At 32.8% G+C, this 16,554-nt stretch overlaps 4 protein-coding genes across 4 annotated transcripts; 2 read left to right on the plus strand and 2 right to left on the minus strand.

Moving 5' to 3' along the window:
• Nucleotides 718-2,544, plus strand: LOC109353164 (type III polyketide synthase B). Its single transcript, XM_019595364.1, has 2 exons — nt 718-943; nt 1,515-2,544. The coding sequence occupies exons 1-2, from the start codon at nt 763-765 to the stop codon at nt 2,507-2,509; spliced, it is 1,176 nt and encodes a 391-aa protein (XP_019450909.1). The 5' UTR covers nt 718-762; the 3' UTR covers nt 2,510-2,544.
• LOC109353170 (putative ER lumen protein-retaining receptor C28H8.4) lies at nt 3,033-5,614 on the minus strand. The gene is made up of 6 exons (XM_019595369.1): nt 5,288-5,614; nt 4,583-4,782; nt 4,061-4,201; nt 3,881-3,961; nt 3,443-3,567; nt 3,033-3,315 (listed from the first exon to the last, which is right to left on the minus strand). Exons 1-6 carry the CDS (start codon nt 5,508-5,510, stop codon nt 3,267-3,269), a joined length of 819 nt encoding a protein of 272 aa, XP_019450914.1. The 5' UTR covers nt 5,511-5,614; the 3' UTR covers nt 3,033-3,266.
• LOC109353169 (transcription factor bHLH121-like) lies at nt 8,165-10,643 on the minus strand. The gene is made up of 5 exons (XM_019595368.1): nt 10,434-10,643; nt 10,139-10,260; nt 9,807-9,934; nt 9,237-9,713; nt 8,165-9,143 (listed from the first exon to the last, which is right to left on the minus strand). The coding sequence occupies exons 2-5, from the start codon at nt 10,236-10,238 to the stop codon at nt 8,991-8,993; spliced, it is 858 nt and encodes a 285-aa protein (XP_019450913.1). The 5' UTR covers nt 10,239-10,260; nt 10,434-10,643; the 3' UTR covers nt 8,165-8,990.
• On the plus strand, nt 13,039-16,323 carry LOC109351713 (translocon-associated protein subunit alpha-like). The gene is made up of 8 exons (XM_019593279.1): nt 13,039-13,190; nt 13,862-14,023; nt 14,129-14,179; nt 14,449-14,537; nt 14,969-15,046; nt 15,148-15,351; nt 15,745-15,816; nt 15,943-16,323. Exons 1-8 carry the CDS (start codon nt 13,121-13,123, stop codon nt 15,991-15,993), a joined length of 777 nt encoding a protein of 258 aa, XP_019448824.1. The 5' UTR covers nt 13,039-13,120; the 3' UTR covers nt 15,994-16,323.

The following is a 16,554-nucleotide window of genomic DNA, read 5'->3' on the forward strand; positions in this document are numbered from 1 at the left end:
TTTTTTTCAAATAAATATCATCTTAAAAGATTAAACATTTGTCATTGGCCTTATTATGCAATAGCTGGGGTTTTAGATTCTCTAAACATGAGACAAATGCTTGTTGAAACTAGTTATTCAACACTTTTATGTCGAAAAAAAATTTAAAAAATTATTTTTTCTATATGAATGAGATTATTTATACTCTTGATTAATCATTTACATCCTTCCTGTTTATTCATAAAAAAACAAAAAATGTAATTATTGGCAAAGAGTATAAATATGCAATTTAAAATGCCAATTGGCAAATAAATCTCATTCTATTTGATTCCAGCATTTTACGTAACACAAACAATGTCTTGCATATGGTTATGTTGTATATTGTTAAGCATGCATGGCAAAATCTACATTAGTATTATGATGTCAAAAATTACTACATAACAAGAATATCACTATTGGTACTATCATGTGTCTATTCACATTTTCCTTAGACTAAACATAATTACTTGAGTAGTGTGAATAAACACCTAGAGTGCTTATTTGCTGCAATTAACCACAAGTGAAAATGAAATAACAACCTTTTCCCAATGACTAATAATACAATCTCCATGAACAACTTACTTCTCAACTAATCCACAATTTATACAAGTATTCTATATAGTAGCAAACAGTTGCACTTATAAACATGTCATGCAGAACTCCCCCAAGCAATTTAAGGTCATAGACATCCCTTATATATAAAGGTCTAGTCCTGGTTTCTAATTGTAATAGGAAAGAAGAGAAATGGGTGAAGAATGTATATTGAAAGGTGTGAGAAAGCATGCAAATCCAGGGAAGGCAACCATATTAGCCCTTGGCAAGGCATTCCCACACCAGCTTGTAATGCAAGAGTATTTAGTTGATGGATATTTCAGGGACACCAACTGTGACAATCTTGAGCTCAAACAGAAACTCTCTAGACTTTGTAAGCATATCAACTCCTCACATTTCCCCTTTTTATACACATACTTATATCTATCTATATCACCTTTGGCCCCTTGCTGCACATATGTTGTTTCACACTTAATGTCAATCCATATGTCATGATCTTGTGATTGGTAAGAAAATTACTTCAAAATTAAATTTTAACTTAAATATATATTTTTCAACCAATCACAAGGTCATGGCACACTAAGTGACACTAAATGTGGGACAGTAGATGTGCACCCCCTTCTACCGGTATCAACATCTTTTCTAGAATGCATATTAAGAGAGTGTTTTGTAGACATGTCAAAACATCATGTGACATAACATCTAGCCTCTGTACATTAATATTCCACAAACAGGAAAAAAGACTAAAAAGGAAGACATTTTAATACCAAAGGGTGAATGAAACCAAAGAGAATTGGATGATTTGGATCGAATTTTGTTTTTCATTATTGAATGGAGCAATTGTGTAACTATGCACAAATAGTTATTAGCTAAGTTAAAATTGGTTCCCTTTATGTCTTTATAGTAAATGATGCACTTTCACTTTGGCTTTCTATGTTCAACAGGCAAGACAACCACAGTGAAAACAAGATATGTGGTTATGTCTGAGGAGATACTGAAAAAGTACCCAGAACTTGCGGTTGAAGGCCTTCCCACTGTGACCCAACGGCTAGAGATATGTAACAAGGCAGTGACACAAATGGCAATTGAAGCATCCAAAGCTTGCATCAAGAACTGGGGTGGATCTTTATCAGATATAACACACTTGGTTTATGTGTCATCCAGTGAAGCTAGACTTCCTGGTGGTGACATCTATCTAGCCACAGGACTAGGAATGAGCCCTAAAACTCAACGAACCATGCTCTATTTTGTGGGGTGCTCTGGTGGCGTGGCCGGCCTACGTGTCGCAAAAGACATAGCCGAAAACAACCCGGGAAGCCGAGTGCTGCTTACTACTTCTGAAACGACAATAATTGGATTCAAGCCACCAAGTGCTGATAGACCATATGACCTTGTTGGGGTGGCACTTTTTGGGGATGGTGCTGGTGCCATGATCATTGGCTCAGATCCAAGAGTGGAAACTGAGAAGCCTCTCTTCGAGCTTCACACAGCAGCTCAAGAGTTTCTGCCAGATACCGAGAAGAAAATTGATGGGAGGTTGACAGAAGAGGGGATAAGTTTCAAGCTAGCAAGGGAACTTCCACAGATTATAGAAGACAATGTTGAAGGATTCTGTGATAGGTTAATGGATGTTGTTGGGTTCCAGAGCAAGGACTATAACAAATTATTTTGGGCAGTTCATCCAGGTGGTCCTGCAATCTTGAACAGAATTGAGAAGAGACTTGATTTGTTGCCAGAGAAGCTGAATGCAAGTAGAAGAGCTCTGATGGATTATGGCAATGCCAGTAGTAATACAATTGTGTATGTGCTGGAGTATATGATAGAAGAGGGCAACAAGATTAGAAAGGATGGTGGAGAAGATCCTGAATGTGGCTTGATACTTGCTTTTGGACCTGGGATTACTTTTGAGGGGATCCTAGCCAGGAACCTGTGTGCTTGAACTCTCAAACTAAGTCATATTAACATTGCCATAGGTTGTGTCTATATGATACATCACTGTCAAAACAAGATTTCGGACTTTAATGGTCCAAGGAATAAAAACTTCTAGAAAATCCTTTCAAAGCAATTTTATGATAAGAGGTAAGTTTACAAGAACCTTCTATTTTAAATTACACTTAAGTTCGTTATTTCATCATCACAGCCATAGGGCGTGTTTGTGATATGATAAGTCCTTTCTATACCGATAGGAAGAAAAGTAAAGCAACACCTTTCCAGTTTAAAACTAAAAAATAAACAATGACACGAATTTTCAAGCATTTGATATACTCAACTCAACTAATTGAAAATATTGGGATATACTACACAACTAACACGGATAGGGTCAACAACAATGAGTGAGGTGTGAATATTATTAGGATAACATTTGTGGACTCAACAACAATGCACCTTAGGTGGGAATTAGGTAGGGTGGTTCTACCATACTTCTCTAGAACTTGAGCACGTGGAATAGGTATAATAAGAACTGAAATCCAAGAGCCTAAAACATAGACACTCAATGTATAAAACATTTTCAACTATAAATTACCGTACCTTAAACATAAATATTTAGTTTTCCTTCATCCCAACATTACACAGAACTAGCTTCCACCAAGGAACCCAGCAAGTGTTAATACAAAATGTACTCTAGAAGGGTAACCAGACATATTGCCAGATTAAGTTAAATTTAAATGAAACTTTGCAGCAAAGCAGATCTTCGATCACACCACTCCGGAGGGAAGACGGAGAACAAGCTGCCCTCCAAAAACACTGCAATGAAAAAATTTGGTAAGGAAAACAATCATGCTGGGAAGGGTCTTGAGACACTCTAGCAAAGGCTGCCAAAAAAATGTAGGAGCAAGGGAAAAGAACTTATGCATTAAACAAAGTAACAAACCTTTTGACATAATAGTAACAGAAATCTGCTAAGATGAAGGTCTGGACAATTTCTGAAATAAGAACCATTGACGGCCACAAACCATACCCCAACGCAACCAACAAATGTCCACGAGTATCTAACACCTGTTTCAAGAAATAGTAAAAGAGGAGAACCACAGTTAGAAAATCCAATAAGCTAGGTCACTAAAACAAACATGCTAAGAGCCTAAGAACAGCAATAGTCTTTGTATCACATTGACTATCAACTGACACACAATTGTTACAGAGGAAAATCAGATACAGGTAGAAGGTAAGGATACCAAAAAACTGTCAGCTTAGTAATACTGATCACCCCACAAATGCCACAAAATGTGTGATGACTGATGACCAAATTTGCAAATGAATCAAAGAGATTATTAATGCAATTATGTGCTTCACAATTTTTTTATTGACATACCTGGAGAACCCAATGAGCACAACTCAAGAATCTTGCAACGCCCAAAGCAAATACATAATGAGCTGTGAATGGCTCAACAATCTGAAAGTATAAGATTAAACAAGTTTTGAGGAGGAAAGCAATAGAATCAGATGCCATACTTGAAATGTTGGATGGAGATTATTAAGTAATAAATTATACTTTGGTGTTCTGCATGACCCGCAGTTGGGGTAGTACTGAAACAGCTTCCAGATATACACAAAAGGCCCAGGAAATCCTGTTCAATAGATGATGAGAAGTTGATGGATGAATAAGCAAGGCTAACACGGCACAGGGTATCACCTGCATTCAATAGGGTACATCATCAAGCTGACTCTGGATGGATGGGAAATGCACAACATACAAAAATATGTGACAAAATTTGACAGAAGTTAAATAAAGAAAATGTTATAATTTTAATATAGTAACAGCATAAGTGACAACACAATATTTCAGCATAAACAACAATAAGTTTCATCAAATACTACCATCTCACAGCATGTTTAGTATTGAAGTCATGATACTTTGTAGGACATAGCTACCATCTAAAACCTCAAAAATAATGCTTCGCCTACACGGCTTAATAAAATGTCACCCTTTATGAAGAGTCAAAAGACAACAATACAGTTGGGATTGGGTCATTCGGCTTCTAATGTTTAGAATGCAATGATAAGAGGACATTACCACATAGTATATTGCAAAGTTATCTTTCTCCTCCATGTAACTAGCCTTCAATTTGAAACGAATCATGTATATAACCCAGAGAGTTGTTGCAAAAGTAGCAAAATCAAGTAGGGTGTGTATATCATATTCCATGACAAAGCTGCAGTACAATCTAACAGCTAAAAAGATAGCTGTTAATTCCTGGGATTTGAGTGATAATCCTGCGCATCACTCGAAACCATTAGCTAAATAAAATAAAATGGAAATTTGTGTCTCTTTTCTATCCAACCACAAATGTCAAGACAGCGATTAAGCCAGAAAACCAAATCAGCCAAACAATACCATATATGATCCAACAAGCTCATTCAAAACCTGACATGCTCTTGATGCACAATTAGATTGGCAAAGAAAATTGAAGTACACCGGAAAATCACAATCTTCACAAAATTCCTTTCAGGTTAAAATAATTAATTCTGTGAAAGAAACAGATCCCAAAAACACGATCTTTTGCCTAACCCGCAAATTTAATATTACCTTTTTTCCCCATTCTGCCATAAAAATACCTAGAGAACTCAAAAGTAGAAAGATTTAATAAACCCAATTAACAAAACCTAGGAAGGTAAAATAAAACGATTACAAGATACAAAATTTAATCCGAAAAAAAAAACAAATTTGTGCAGCGAATTGAAGAAGAAGAAAAAATCCCAAATTCGCAAGCGTTGGTACCGGCACATGTCTTCTCCTTCATGAGCTTATATATGAGGACAGAAATACCAATTGAGTGAACAGCTTCAGCAGCAACGAAGAGATTGTCGTGATCGTGAACAATAAAGCGGAGGAGAACGAGCGCCGCCATGCCGGAAACGACGGCGAGAAAAGCCTTGACCTTTGGTGGTTGTTTCCTGACCCATGTTGTGATTGTGTGGATCGGCGTTCTCTGAGGCCTCATCTTATCGATTCTTTCTTCTTTACTATCTACCAATGCTCAATTTCGAATCCCTAATTCTGAATTTGGGTACTGCAGTTACTCGGCGCTTCGATTGGAACCTAATTAAAAAGCATCAAAACATGAACCAGTTAACGAATTCACTCATGGGTATATTGGGAATTACGAAAGTATGTAAATTAAATGCTAAATAAAACATTTGATAATTAAATAAAATAATTTTATTATAATTAAATGTAGTTAATTGATACATGTTTTTAATGAATTTAGGAGCACTAAAAACCTCTTGTGGCGTAAAGATTTATCAGATCTTCAGGATGATTATTAAAAGATTAAAAGTTTGATTCTTATGAATAACTCTTGTCAAAAGAAACAGTCATAAACTCGAGACAAATTAGTTTTTTACACATAAAAAAGGATATTATTTGATAATACCAAAAATAATGAATTTACGAGTCACCAAATTTAAGAAAGTATTTTTTTTCTTCTTATTTCAGCTTTAATGACGGTGAGAAAACTCTATTTTATGTACTATGGTGGGTTTTATTTATAATATATTTTTAACTAAATTGTATATATTAATAACAGTAATTATTTGTTTTGAATTTTTAAATATTATAAGATTGCAAAGTTAAACTTATGTAATATCATTGCTTATTAAAGAATATTATTATTGAAAATAATAATAAAAACTAGAGACTTTCAAAGATTTGACAGAATAATGAAAAATAATAATAAATATTGCATAGAATAAAAGATTGCAACCTTACAATTATAGAATAACTTCATTTATTAATTACTAGTCTTATTAAAAACAAGAAATTAAAAATTTGAGATTATAAAAAATTTAATAGGAATAATGAAAAAACAATAGATGTTGCATAAAATATAATAAGATTGCAATCTTACATTTATATATTAATATGCTTATTAATTAATAGTCTTATTGAAACAAAATATAATTCAAGATTTTAACAGGGGCAATAGAATAAATAACTAACATCACATAGAAAATGAAATCTGTCTTGGAAATATTTTTTACATGATACCTGATAATAGGAAACTAAATACATATTATTATCATAATTTGTGTTTTTGGTAAACCCAATAGTATAGGCAAAAGAAATAATGAGATACATATATGTAAATATATTAGATACAAAACATGGAAAATGGGGAAGCCATGTGATAAGAAATTTGGAAGGTTGTTTATAATTTTGTGTAAGGAGACAGAGGTAGAGATATTTACCGGTGTCTCACTTTCCTAATCCAATCAAAGTGTTACATTTTATTATTTTTGGCTTTTAAAAATTTTCTTTTATTCATGTGTCAATATATAATTGGCTTGAGACAGAAAATGAAATATCGTTGAGAACTAATTCCCATCGGAAACATTAGGTTGTTTTAACTTTTAATAGTAATGGCTTAATTGTGTCTCATCACCTAATAGTGATGCTCAGTTGTCCCCACATTATTTTATGTGAATATGATTGTTATCTGCTTAGGTCAAAATGGATTTCACAAAACATCAACTAGCTATATAGCATTTGTGTGATGAATTTGGAGTAGATGTTGAAGAGAGACATCAATTTGCGTGACTACAAATAATTTACACTTGTTATCAAATTTTATAAAATAATGTACAAATAATAATTTATGATATTATAATTTTTATTTTTAGTTAAATAAATTTTTTTGATTGCATAGAGACACTAAATAGGACAGGAATAGGAACAGTTGATCCCATCAGAGGAGTCACCCCCAAACCACTTCTAATGAAATGAAGTAATCTAAGATATATAAGAAAGCAACAACAGTATGAGAAAGATGACTACTTTATGGGGAGACACCCAAACAAGTAACATGGGAAACTGATATGATACAAATACATTAATATGAAAAAATCATAAAAATATTGAAAGATATATAGACAAAAAGTATGAAAGTATTCGATAAGATATGTATCTAGATATGGATAATGGATGCAACAACTATTTTGAAACATGACATTTCATTGGAGTGAGTCATGTTTTGAAATGATGAAAGTTGAGGGTTCTGGTGGAAGAATATGAAATGAAGAAGAGTATGAACAAGACAGGAGACAACAAGAGGAAAAAGTGAAATTTGATGTTTGATTGATGTGAGTGAGAGTTGTAGTCAGTGTAATGGGAGAGGCACAACAAGGTAATGACAATGCCAAATATGATGAGCAAATGAAAAGTTGGAGAAACAGAAAATGTTTTCATGTTCTGCCCAGTTAATACTTGCTGCTTCATTTCACCACTACCCTTCCTCTTAGGGTAGTAGAACCACCCCATTTTTTATTTTCTTTTATCTCTCAGAAATACATGCAGAAATGGACTCTCTCATTTGTATATTAGGTTATCCTCTAAGGTTTTAAATAAAGAGCTTCTGAGCATCTTTTGCTTATGTTATTTGGTTGGTTTTGGCATATATTCTTTGAGTGTAACTTCTAGCCAAACAACATTTATCACTTTGTAAGGTGCCAGAGTATTTTCTTGAGTGAGAAGGGTTGATTAGAACAGTGAAGAAAATGTCTTATAAACGTCACTTACAGTTACAATCACACCCCTTACATCTGGGTATAAGTGTAGAATCAATGTGCCTGCATATAGAAAACGAATATTTTTATTTTAAATGAACAAAATATCGAATTATATTGTCATATTAGGTGCAAAAACACACAGTACACTTTTTTGTGTCTACAATTCATGGATAAAGTTTTTATTGTTCTAGGTCCTAATATCTGATTATTAGAATTGTGCAATATTTTGGTCTGGATGCTCTTCAGTCTTCACAGTCACGGCCAACAAGGTGAATAAAACAATATTTTTCGGTTAATTTTATAATAGTAATAATAAAAACAGCAAGATTCACCTGAATCATAATCGTCTACTTTAAGTTTAAAAACAATGTAAGACATAAACGCTACACACACCACTTTAAATAAGCACAACTTTCATTCTTTGATTATGATTGAGATACCTTGTTTCTGCACACATTTTCTGTAATTTTCATTAGTTGTTTTGTTCACACATAATACCAAGATTCAAGTATCCTGCAACCACAGTTTGACCTACAGATAGTTTAACTGGCTCATTTGCTGCTTGCTTGTGAGATTTTCCTTCTTCTCTTTTGCATCAATGTGAAATACTGCCATTTTACTTGTTCACTTCATCGTTTATAATCATGGGTCACCCGAGCCTTTCGACTATATAATATTTATTTTGAGCAACCTTGATTTCCATCAGCAATTTCTGTACTTTGTACAACAAAATAGGAGCATAACAATTAAACCTGCCATTGAAAAGTTAATGATTAAATTAGGGAGTGTTCAAGCCTACTGAGAAAAACTTGTAGTCAGGAACAGAAAACAGAGACTTATACCACGGGATAGTAGCATACATGTACAATGAAAAGCTTCAAAGTGGCTTCAAAAGGCATAAGCACTTTGTTCCTTTCTCATTCATTAGCCTTTCTGCTCCCAGCTACACTACTTGATGAGCTATCCTGGATGCTATGAGACGAAGAACACCTACCTAGAGAACTCCCTTCTACGGAACTGTTTTCCTTCCTTGCCGACTTGTTGGACTTTCTTTGTCCAGAAGCTAAATCCTGTAAAACCCGACAAGCTAGCACCACATGAATCCAATACCTCTTCTATGACGGTTACTAGATACCAGATTTCCTCGAAAATAAAATACTAACCTGATCTGCAGAAGACCCGGGAGTCTTCAACTCAAGGTCTGTGGTAACTTCATTAGAAGCCTGACTTCTTTCAGCCCTGCTCTCCCTGGATGACTTGTGTTTGGAGTCTTGTTTGCTTGACACGTGGGACCAACCTCCTGGATAAACTGGTGGCGATACATACTGGGTGGATTGTTGTTCAACAACAGTGTTGGGGGCTAAATAAGGAACATATGTTGAACAAGGGTTGGGGATGACTGCAGGATTTTGATTAACAAAATAGGGGTACGGCTGGATTGTCTGCATGGGAATTGGACTGGGACGGACTGGTACTGGCATTGGATACGGATATGATGGTGGAGCCATCATAACTGAATGATCCATTGCAGTCCACGGAAACACACTCCTGAGTCGCTGCTGATACTGATTATTCAAGTTCTCAATATCCAACTTAAGAGAAGCCTTCTCTTCTCTGAGATCATTTTTCTCTTGTGCCAGCTGAATATTGAACAAATAAAATTATTTTCTTAGTATATTTTACGTCCCAGAATCATCAACGAGATTCATCTAAGCAAGAATGGAATATATTACCTCATCAGATTCTTCATTTAGTGCAGTATATTCGTCCTTGAGTTTGATAACTTGAGAAGAAAGGTCATTCAGCAGTTGAATTGTATCACCTAGAATGGTTGCTTTGTCATTTTTTGGCCGATCAGGGTCTGCATTACAGAGACACCACAGGCACAAAGTGATTTAAGAGAGGTGTTGTCTTATAAGTTCTTAGCATCGAATGAAAGCTACAAGACTAAATTCTAAGGAAGCAACAAACAAAACATATTCTAAACAAATTATCAGCATATACAACCTGAAGTAAAATCTGAAAAAAAATAATATTCAAAACCAAGGAAGTGAAGTTTATTAACCTAAAATGTTGCCCAGTTCTGCAAACTGTTCATTTAACCGATCCCTCCTCAACTTCTCTCGGTCAGCCTTTTGAGTCTTTCTCGTAGCACTACAATCCATTGATTCGACTTCAGATGTTTAACTGCGGATACAAACGAACCAAAACAATAAAGTAATTTACATAGAGGCTAATCATTGACTTCAACTTTAGAGAGGCAGAAAAACCAAAATGATCAGAATACAGTAAGTGATTTACTTCAAAAGCAGCAACCTTTGATGTGTCCAAAAGACATTTAAAATTATTATAATTCTAACCTAAGTTCTAAGGTTCTCTGGCTCTTATAATCACATTGAATCCTCCTCACTGAAAACTCAGAGAAGATGAAACCACATTGTGTTGTGTTGATGGATATGTGGTTTCATCTTCTCTGTCTCACACAAATAGTGATGATGCACACCTCTTTTTGGGAAGAAAGTGAAACGATCCTTAAATCCCTGTCGTTTTGGCTGATGGGAATAAACAACGGATTTATGCTTCTCGCCCTATCCTCATTTCAGATCAACAAGGATGATGTTTTTTTATATATTTTTAATGGTAAAAAAGTAATTTTATAGTAGATAAAAGTATAAAAGTGTTATTTCATGTTATGTTATTATGTTACATCTTCATTAATAGAGAGAATTCTTACTCATTTCCGATATATCTATACAACCTTATGTATAAAAGACAAAACTATGGGGTAGGCACGGGTAGTAGCTACGTGTTTCAAAATATGAGAACTTACTCATACCCGCTTGTATGGGTGGTACATGCATATGGGTATTTATGTGTACTCGTATGTACAACGGGTACCCACGAGTTTCATGTATTATAAATGAATTTTTAACTTATTACTTCAGTTGTGTTTCAAATGAGATAAAACTTAATTACTTTTTGTGCATTTTGATTGAATATTTTGCAAAAATGTTAAATCTATTGGTTTTTGTGATTTGTTGTTCTCATTTCACTAATAAAAAGTATATTTTTTGAAAGACATGTATGTTTCTATACATGTAATAATATTTGTAGGTGTTTCAACATCAAATTTAATAAAATATTAAACAAAATAGAAAAATGTAAACAAAGTAAAAGGAAAAGATGTAGTATGATAAATGTTAGGATAATATACTTTTTATTTTAATTAATATTTATACTCGATACGTATTTTTAAAAACCAGTTTGTGAAACTAAAAATGGGATCAACATATATGGAATGCCTCATCCACACGCTAATATCCTATAATCAACATTCTTTTTAGCACATTTCTAAGTTACTTTACATATTTAGTTGATTTATTTGTTTCTTATAAAATATTCATGTTAAAGTGATTAGTTTTCCAAAAAAAATCATTTATTAAAATTTAAATGTTAGAAAAAAGATTTAATATATATACACTATCAATATATTATCCACAATTAATTTATTAATTATTATTGACTATTAAACAAAAATAATACTATCAGTACCTATATTTTAAATTCTTAAAAAAATATGGCATTAAAATCATTATACATAAAAGTGTAAAAGGTCACATGACAATTCAAGATTCTCATTTAAGAACGTGAATCCAACATTCTCACTTCTTTCACAAATTACCTTAAAAGCTAAAAGGGTTATAGCTTGTAGGTTGCATGAAGAGTGATTAGTTAAGTAAATCTACAAGACATTAATCATTTTTATTGACTTTTAAATTATGCCCTATAAATTTATGGATTTTTTATAAAAAAATATATTTACTTTAATGCTTATTTTTTTGGTAAATAAGTTAATTTATTGATCTATAGTCACCATCATATCTTATCTCAATAATATAAAGTTGGTTCACTGACAAATAATATCTTATTACATTGTTTATTTTGATCAGTAGACATGTTTTACTTTATTAATAAAGGAAAGATGTATATGCTAATATATTAATATATGAATTTTATATACTGTTATAATGTTATATAATATTCATGTTTAGATATTATTGAAAGAAATTAAATGAATGATACATAATATTTTGAATGTATATAAATTTTTATACTGACAATTCATAAATATTATATCCATATTCATATATAATTGGTTAAAGATAAGTAAATAGATAATATTCTCTAACTTAATTTAATAAGTGTTTAAAATGAAATCTTGAAAATTTATATTCTCTATTTCTGTCTTATTTTGTTTTGGCATTCAAATTCTAATACCATTTAATTTAAAGTGAAATAAATCAATAACCATATGCAATGCCTTACAACATAGACTTGTTGTAGAATAATAACATCTAATAGGCTATTGTGTTATTAGATTTAAGATAATATAGAGCTATATACTTTGAACTTTTATTTTAGTTTTTTCACTCACAGTATTTTGTATTCGGGTTTTGTTAGCTATATACACTGGTATAATAATTACATAAAGAGTAAAATATATACAATAATTATATATAAAATCTAATTACTTTCTTATTCATAATTCATATTTAATTACTATTGATTTTTAATTTTTTTAATAAATAATAGATAATATAATGAATATATACAAATCTCTGTATTATCAAAGTATAAATATTGGTGCATATAATTGTCAATCAACCTTTAAGGTGGTTAAGAAGTATGAATTATTTGTTTAGCTACATGTATTTCTTCAACAAACTGCAAACTTAAATTTAATCAATAACACATTAATCTAGTAGTATAATATCCAATTAGATCCCTAAAATAAATAAATTTAAAGAAAAAGAAGTTAAGAAAATTTGGTTGATAAAAGATGGTGAGAAAATATCCAAAGAATATTTAAATATTCATAAAATATTTTATATTATCATTAGAAAATTATTTTATTTGTTTCCGATTAATTCAATATTAAATATAAAGAAATCTCTTTCACTTTTGTAACAGCACAATTACAAGTTTCTGTATTTGAGCGTTGAAAATTCCACACGTTTCATTTGCAATTGTGAGACCCACTACCACGATGGTTTCTTTCAATCACTTATGGATTTTCTCTCTCGCTCTTCTCCTTCTCGCTTCCCCTCTCCTTCAAGGTTTGCTTCTTCTTTTTCTAGATCTAGATCCACTTTAGCCACCATTCATTTATGTTACCATTTCTTTCATCTCTTATTCGATTCATGACAACTATTTTATCTTCCTTTCTAGTTGTTTATAACCTAACTTATATCTGTTCAAATTTTAACTACTGTGATTATGACCATAAATTTTGATCCCCTTTGATTGATTATATGATGACACGGCATTACCCACTTTGAAGTTAGAGAATGTCAAAAAATTCGTTTTTTAATCATGGGCATTGTAATAATCAGGCATATTGCAGGTTGATTTTTTCCCTTCTTTTGGGTATTTGGAACCAATTGTGGAAAGTATTCTGTCACATTTGAATAAATCCAATGTTGAATTTTTACTAAAGTTAGGGCTACTTAGAGTGGTGACAAATTGTATACAAGTGAAAGAATGATGTATTTATCTGGTTTTGTTTACTTCACTATAATTTTCATGTTTAAGATACACGGTTGTTAAATCAGCATATTTTTTTTCTCCGGAAACTTGACGTTGCGCTTGTATATGATTCTCTCTGTTATTTATTATTCCATTTGCTCCCTTGGATCTCAATATATCTCTCAACTACTTGATAAGAATGTTGTATTGTATTTTGTGCATGCATGACTATGATTAAATTTGTTTCTTTTCCACTTGCTAGTTGGTAGATGTCAGACAGACTCAGATGAAGCTGTGCAGGCAACTGAAGAAGCAAGTGATATCGGTGCTGTTGGTGACGATGTCAAAGATTTTGGCGATGAGAGTTTCAATCCTGCTCCAGGAATCGATACAATCAGTGTATTTCCAAAAAATAGTGCAAGATGTAAGAATTTTTCTTTCTTGTGCACAGAGATACATAGTTTCTAATGTATTATCTTTAGTTTTATTTGATGATTGGTTAAATTTATTATTTGCTCAAATGTTGCAGTGGTAACAGCTGGAGAGGAGACAGAGCTTCTTGTCGGTGTCAAAAATGATGGTAATTCATTCAAATTTGATACTCGTTGGTGCATTTAGCATTGCTGTTTAATGTTCTAGGTTTCTTAATTGTCTTGCTTGTCATTGTTTTGTAATTATGCCTTCCATCCAAGTCTTATAACACTCATTTGAACATGAGCATCTCTTCATTTTTGTGATTCTAATGTGTAATTTTCTTACTGGTTTCTAGGTTCCCCGTTGTTGGGGAGCACATAAACTAATAGAGAAACATGCATTAGCTGATTTCATTCATTGTATGGACTGAAACAGGGGACTCAAGCTTGAATGTTATTGCAATTAAGGCTAGTGTTCACCTTGCCTATGATCATCGTTTGCTTGTCCAGAATCTCACTACTCAGGTAATAATTGGTTACTGAATCTCCTTTTTGACTTCGTTTTTTATCTGTTTTCAAGAATTATACTGCAAATATTACTTTCAGTTTTATTCATCTTCCAGAAGGAATCACTTCTTATAAGACCCTTGCTGTTGCATAAAAAAGGTGTCTGAGGACGTTTCTATGATCATTTTCTTTGTATCTCATCCAGAAAATACTGTAGCATATTATTTTTTGTTAGTTTAGATGATGCCCCGCCATCTAAAGTAGTTCCCTAGACTCTATGTCCATTCGAGGGGACATTGAATACCTTGAACCAATTAATATGTCATTTCACACGCTGTCCACTTTGCTTGAGGAAATTAGGGTTTTGTGATATTCTTTTAGTGTCACTATTCTGTTTTGGAAATGTTTTGCATAAATAATTTAATCGTAAGGTGTTGTTTTAATTGCAGGTTTTCAACAATGGTAAAGTCCCAGCCTCAGCACAGGCTACTTTCCCATACTTATTTGCTGTCAGCAAGTTCTTGCAGGTAATACCCATTATTTAAGGGTGTTGCTTTTAATTTTTCTACATGTGATTTCATAAAGTACTTCTATGCCCCTTATGCCTACTGATTTTTCTACTATGTAGCCTGGAAATTTTGATCTTGTGGGCACCATTGTGTACGAGATAGATCAGCAACCATACCAGAGTACTTTCTATAATGGCACAATTGAAGTTGTTGAGGCTGGTGCTTTTCTCAGCATAGAATCTGTTTTTCTTGTTACTCTAGGAGCTTCCCTCCTTGCCCTCCTTGGGATATGGATTCATGGTAAAATTGAAAGCCTATCCAAGGTACTGCAATCTTCTCTATTATTTTGTTTTTGTTTTTTTAATACTCTGCTATGAGAGAGTTACCTACATAATTGCCATTTCATATTTATTTGTTGGATTTGTGAACTACTATTTGTCATGAGGTCCCAAGTCATAGACAATCATGTGATGCGCTTTTTATGTATTTATACTTGCTAAATGTGGTGGTTTGTTATGATGACCCTACATCTAAAAAAGTATTTTGTCACTTGATAACTCTGAGTTCATTCAAAAGTGAGGCTGAACTCTACTTTCATTCAAACAGGGATTTGGCATACAATTCTTCCTCAATAAGTTGTGCACTTGTAAATTAAATTCTATTTGTTTGATTACTGCTTCTAATATTCTCATGTGTGCGCATAAATATTTGTGCAGAAAACAAAGAGGGCTCCTAAAGTTGAAGTTGGGACTAGGAGTGCAGATGCGTCCTTGGATGAGTGGCTCCAGGTCGGTACCTATGCTTTGCTATTATTTCCACACTTGTGGGTGAAATGTGTATATTATTAGTTCGAGCCCCGACTGAGCCTATAAGTACCATTATAACTTGTTTTTGTATTGTATTTGGGCATGCAGGGAACTGCATATACTCAGTCTCAGGCAAACAAATCAAAGAAGAAGAAGTAGATAAACAAATATTCTCAAATATACACTCCTGTAACTCAGGCTAGGTTGAAGAGTTTAAGAGAGCAAGAGGAAGTAGTTATACAATTTAGGTTGAAATGACCTACCTTTCTGTTAGATAATGTTCAGTTTATTAATACTTTTGTGTTGATTGTAGGCGGATTTTTGGTTTCTGATCCATGTCTTCCTTGACTTTATATTGTACCCATGGGATATACTTTTTTCCAAGCACGTTCCATTATTCCGTGTTTGTGAAAGTTAAGACATTTTTTGTTTTGATAAACGACCAAAGTTAGACTTTAAACATTAGAAGTTGGAAAATGAACGTGAGGATATCATAAATGTTTTTTACACTTCTTTACCTTCACTAATACTGTAATTCATAATAGACAGATATTTGGAGCTTAGTTATTACTGGTTTTCATCATGTTTTTTACAACTCATTTTAATTATGTCATTCATTAGTATTACACAATAATGTCCATCAAACAAAATTCAGAAGTTTCCATCTTTATTACACACTTCATCAATCACAGTTGTTTATTGTCTAACACAGTGAAAAAC

Source organism: Lupinus angustifolius, chromosome LG07, assembly GCF_001865875.1.
Source record: "Lupinus angustifolius cultivar Tanjil chromosome LG07, LupAngTanjil_v1.0, whole genome shotgun sequence".
NCBI classification, from domain to species: domain Eukaryota; kingdom Viridiplantae; phylum Streptophyta; class Magnoliopsida; order Fabales; family Fabaceae; genus Lupinus; species Lupinus angustifolius.

Coding starts and splice junctions, on each gene's coding strand:
- LOC109353164 (XM_019595364.1), top strand. CDS start 763: ATGGGTGAAGAATGTATATTGAAAGGTGTGAGAAAGCATGCAAATCCA. Junction 944..1,514: donor ACAGAAACTCTCTAGACTTT/GTAAGCATATCA, acceptor TATGTTCAACAG/GCAAGACAACCACAGTGAAA.
- LOC109353170 (XM_019595369.1), bottom strand. CDS start 5,510: ATGAGGCCTCAGAGAACGCCGATCCACACAATCACAACATGGGTCAGG. Junction 4,783..5,287: donor GAAGGAGAAGACATGTGCCG/GTACCAACGCTT, acceptor AGTGATGCGCAG/GATTATCACTCAAATCCCAG. Junction 3,962..4,060: donor GGGTCATGCAGAACACCAAA/GTATAATTTATT, acceptor TTATACTTTCAG/ATTGTTGAGCCATTCACAGC.
- LOC109353169 (XM_019595368.1), bottom strand. CDS start 10,238: ATGGATTGTAGTGCTACGAGAAAGACTCAAAAGGCTGACCGAGAGAAG. Junction 9,714..9,806: donor TAAATGAAGAATCTGATGAG/GTAATATATTCC, acceptor TTCAATATTCAG/CTGGCACAAGAGAAAAATGA. Junction 9,144..9,236: donor CCGGGTCTTCTGCAGATCAG/GTTAGTATTTTA, acceptor CGGGTTTTACAG/GATTTAGCTTCTGGACAAAG.
- LOC109351713 (XM_019593279.1), top strand. CDS start 13,121: ATGGTTTCTTTCAATCACTTATGGATTTTCTCTCTCGCTCTTCTCCTT. Junction 14,024..14,128: donor TCCAAAAAATAGTGCAAGAT/GTAAGAATTTTT, acceptor CAAATGTTGCAG/TGGTAACAGCTGGAGAGGAG. Junction 14,538..14,968: donor TCCAGAATCTCACTACTCAG/GTAATAATTGGT, acceptor TTTTAATTGCAG/GTTTTCAACAATGGTAAAGT.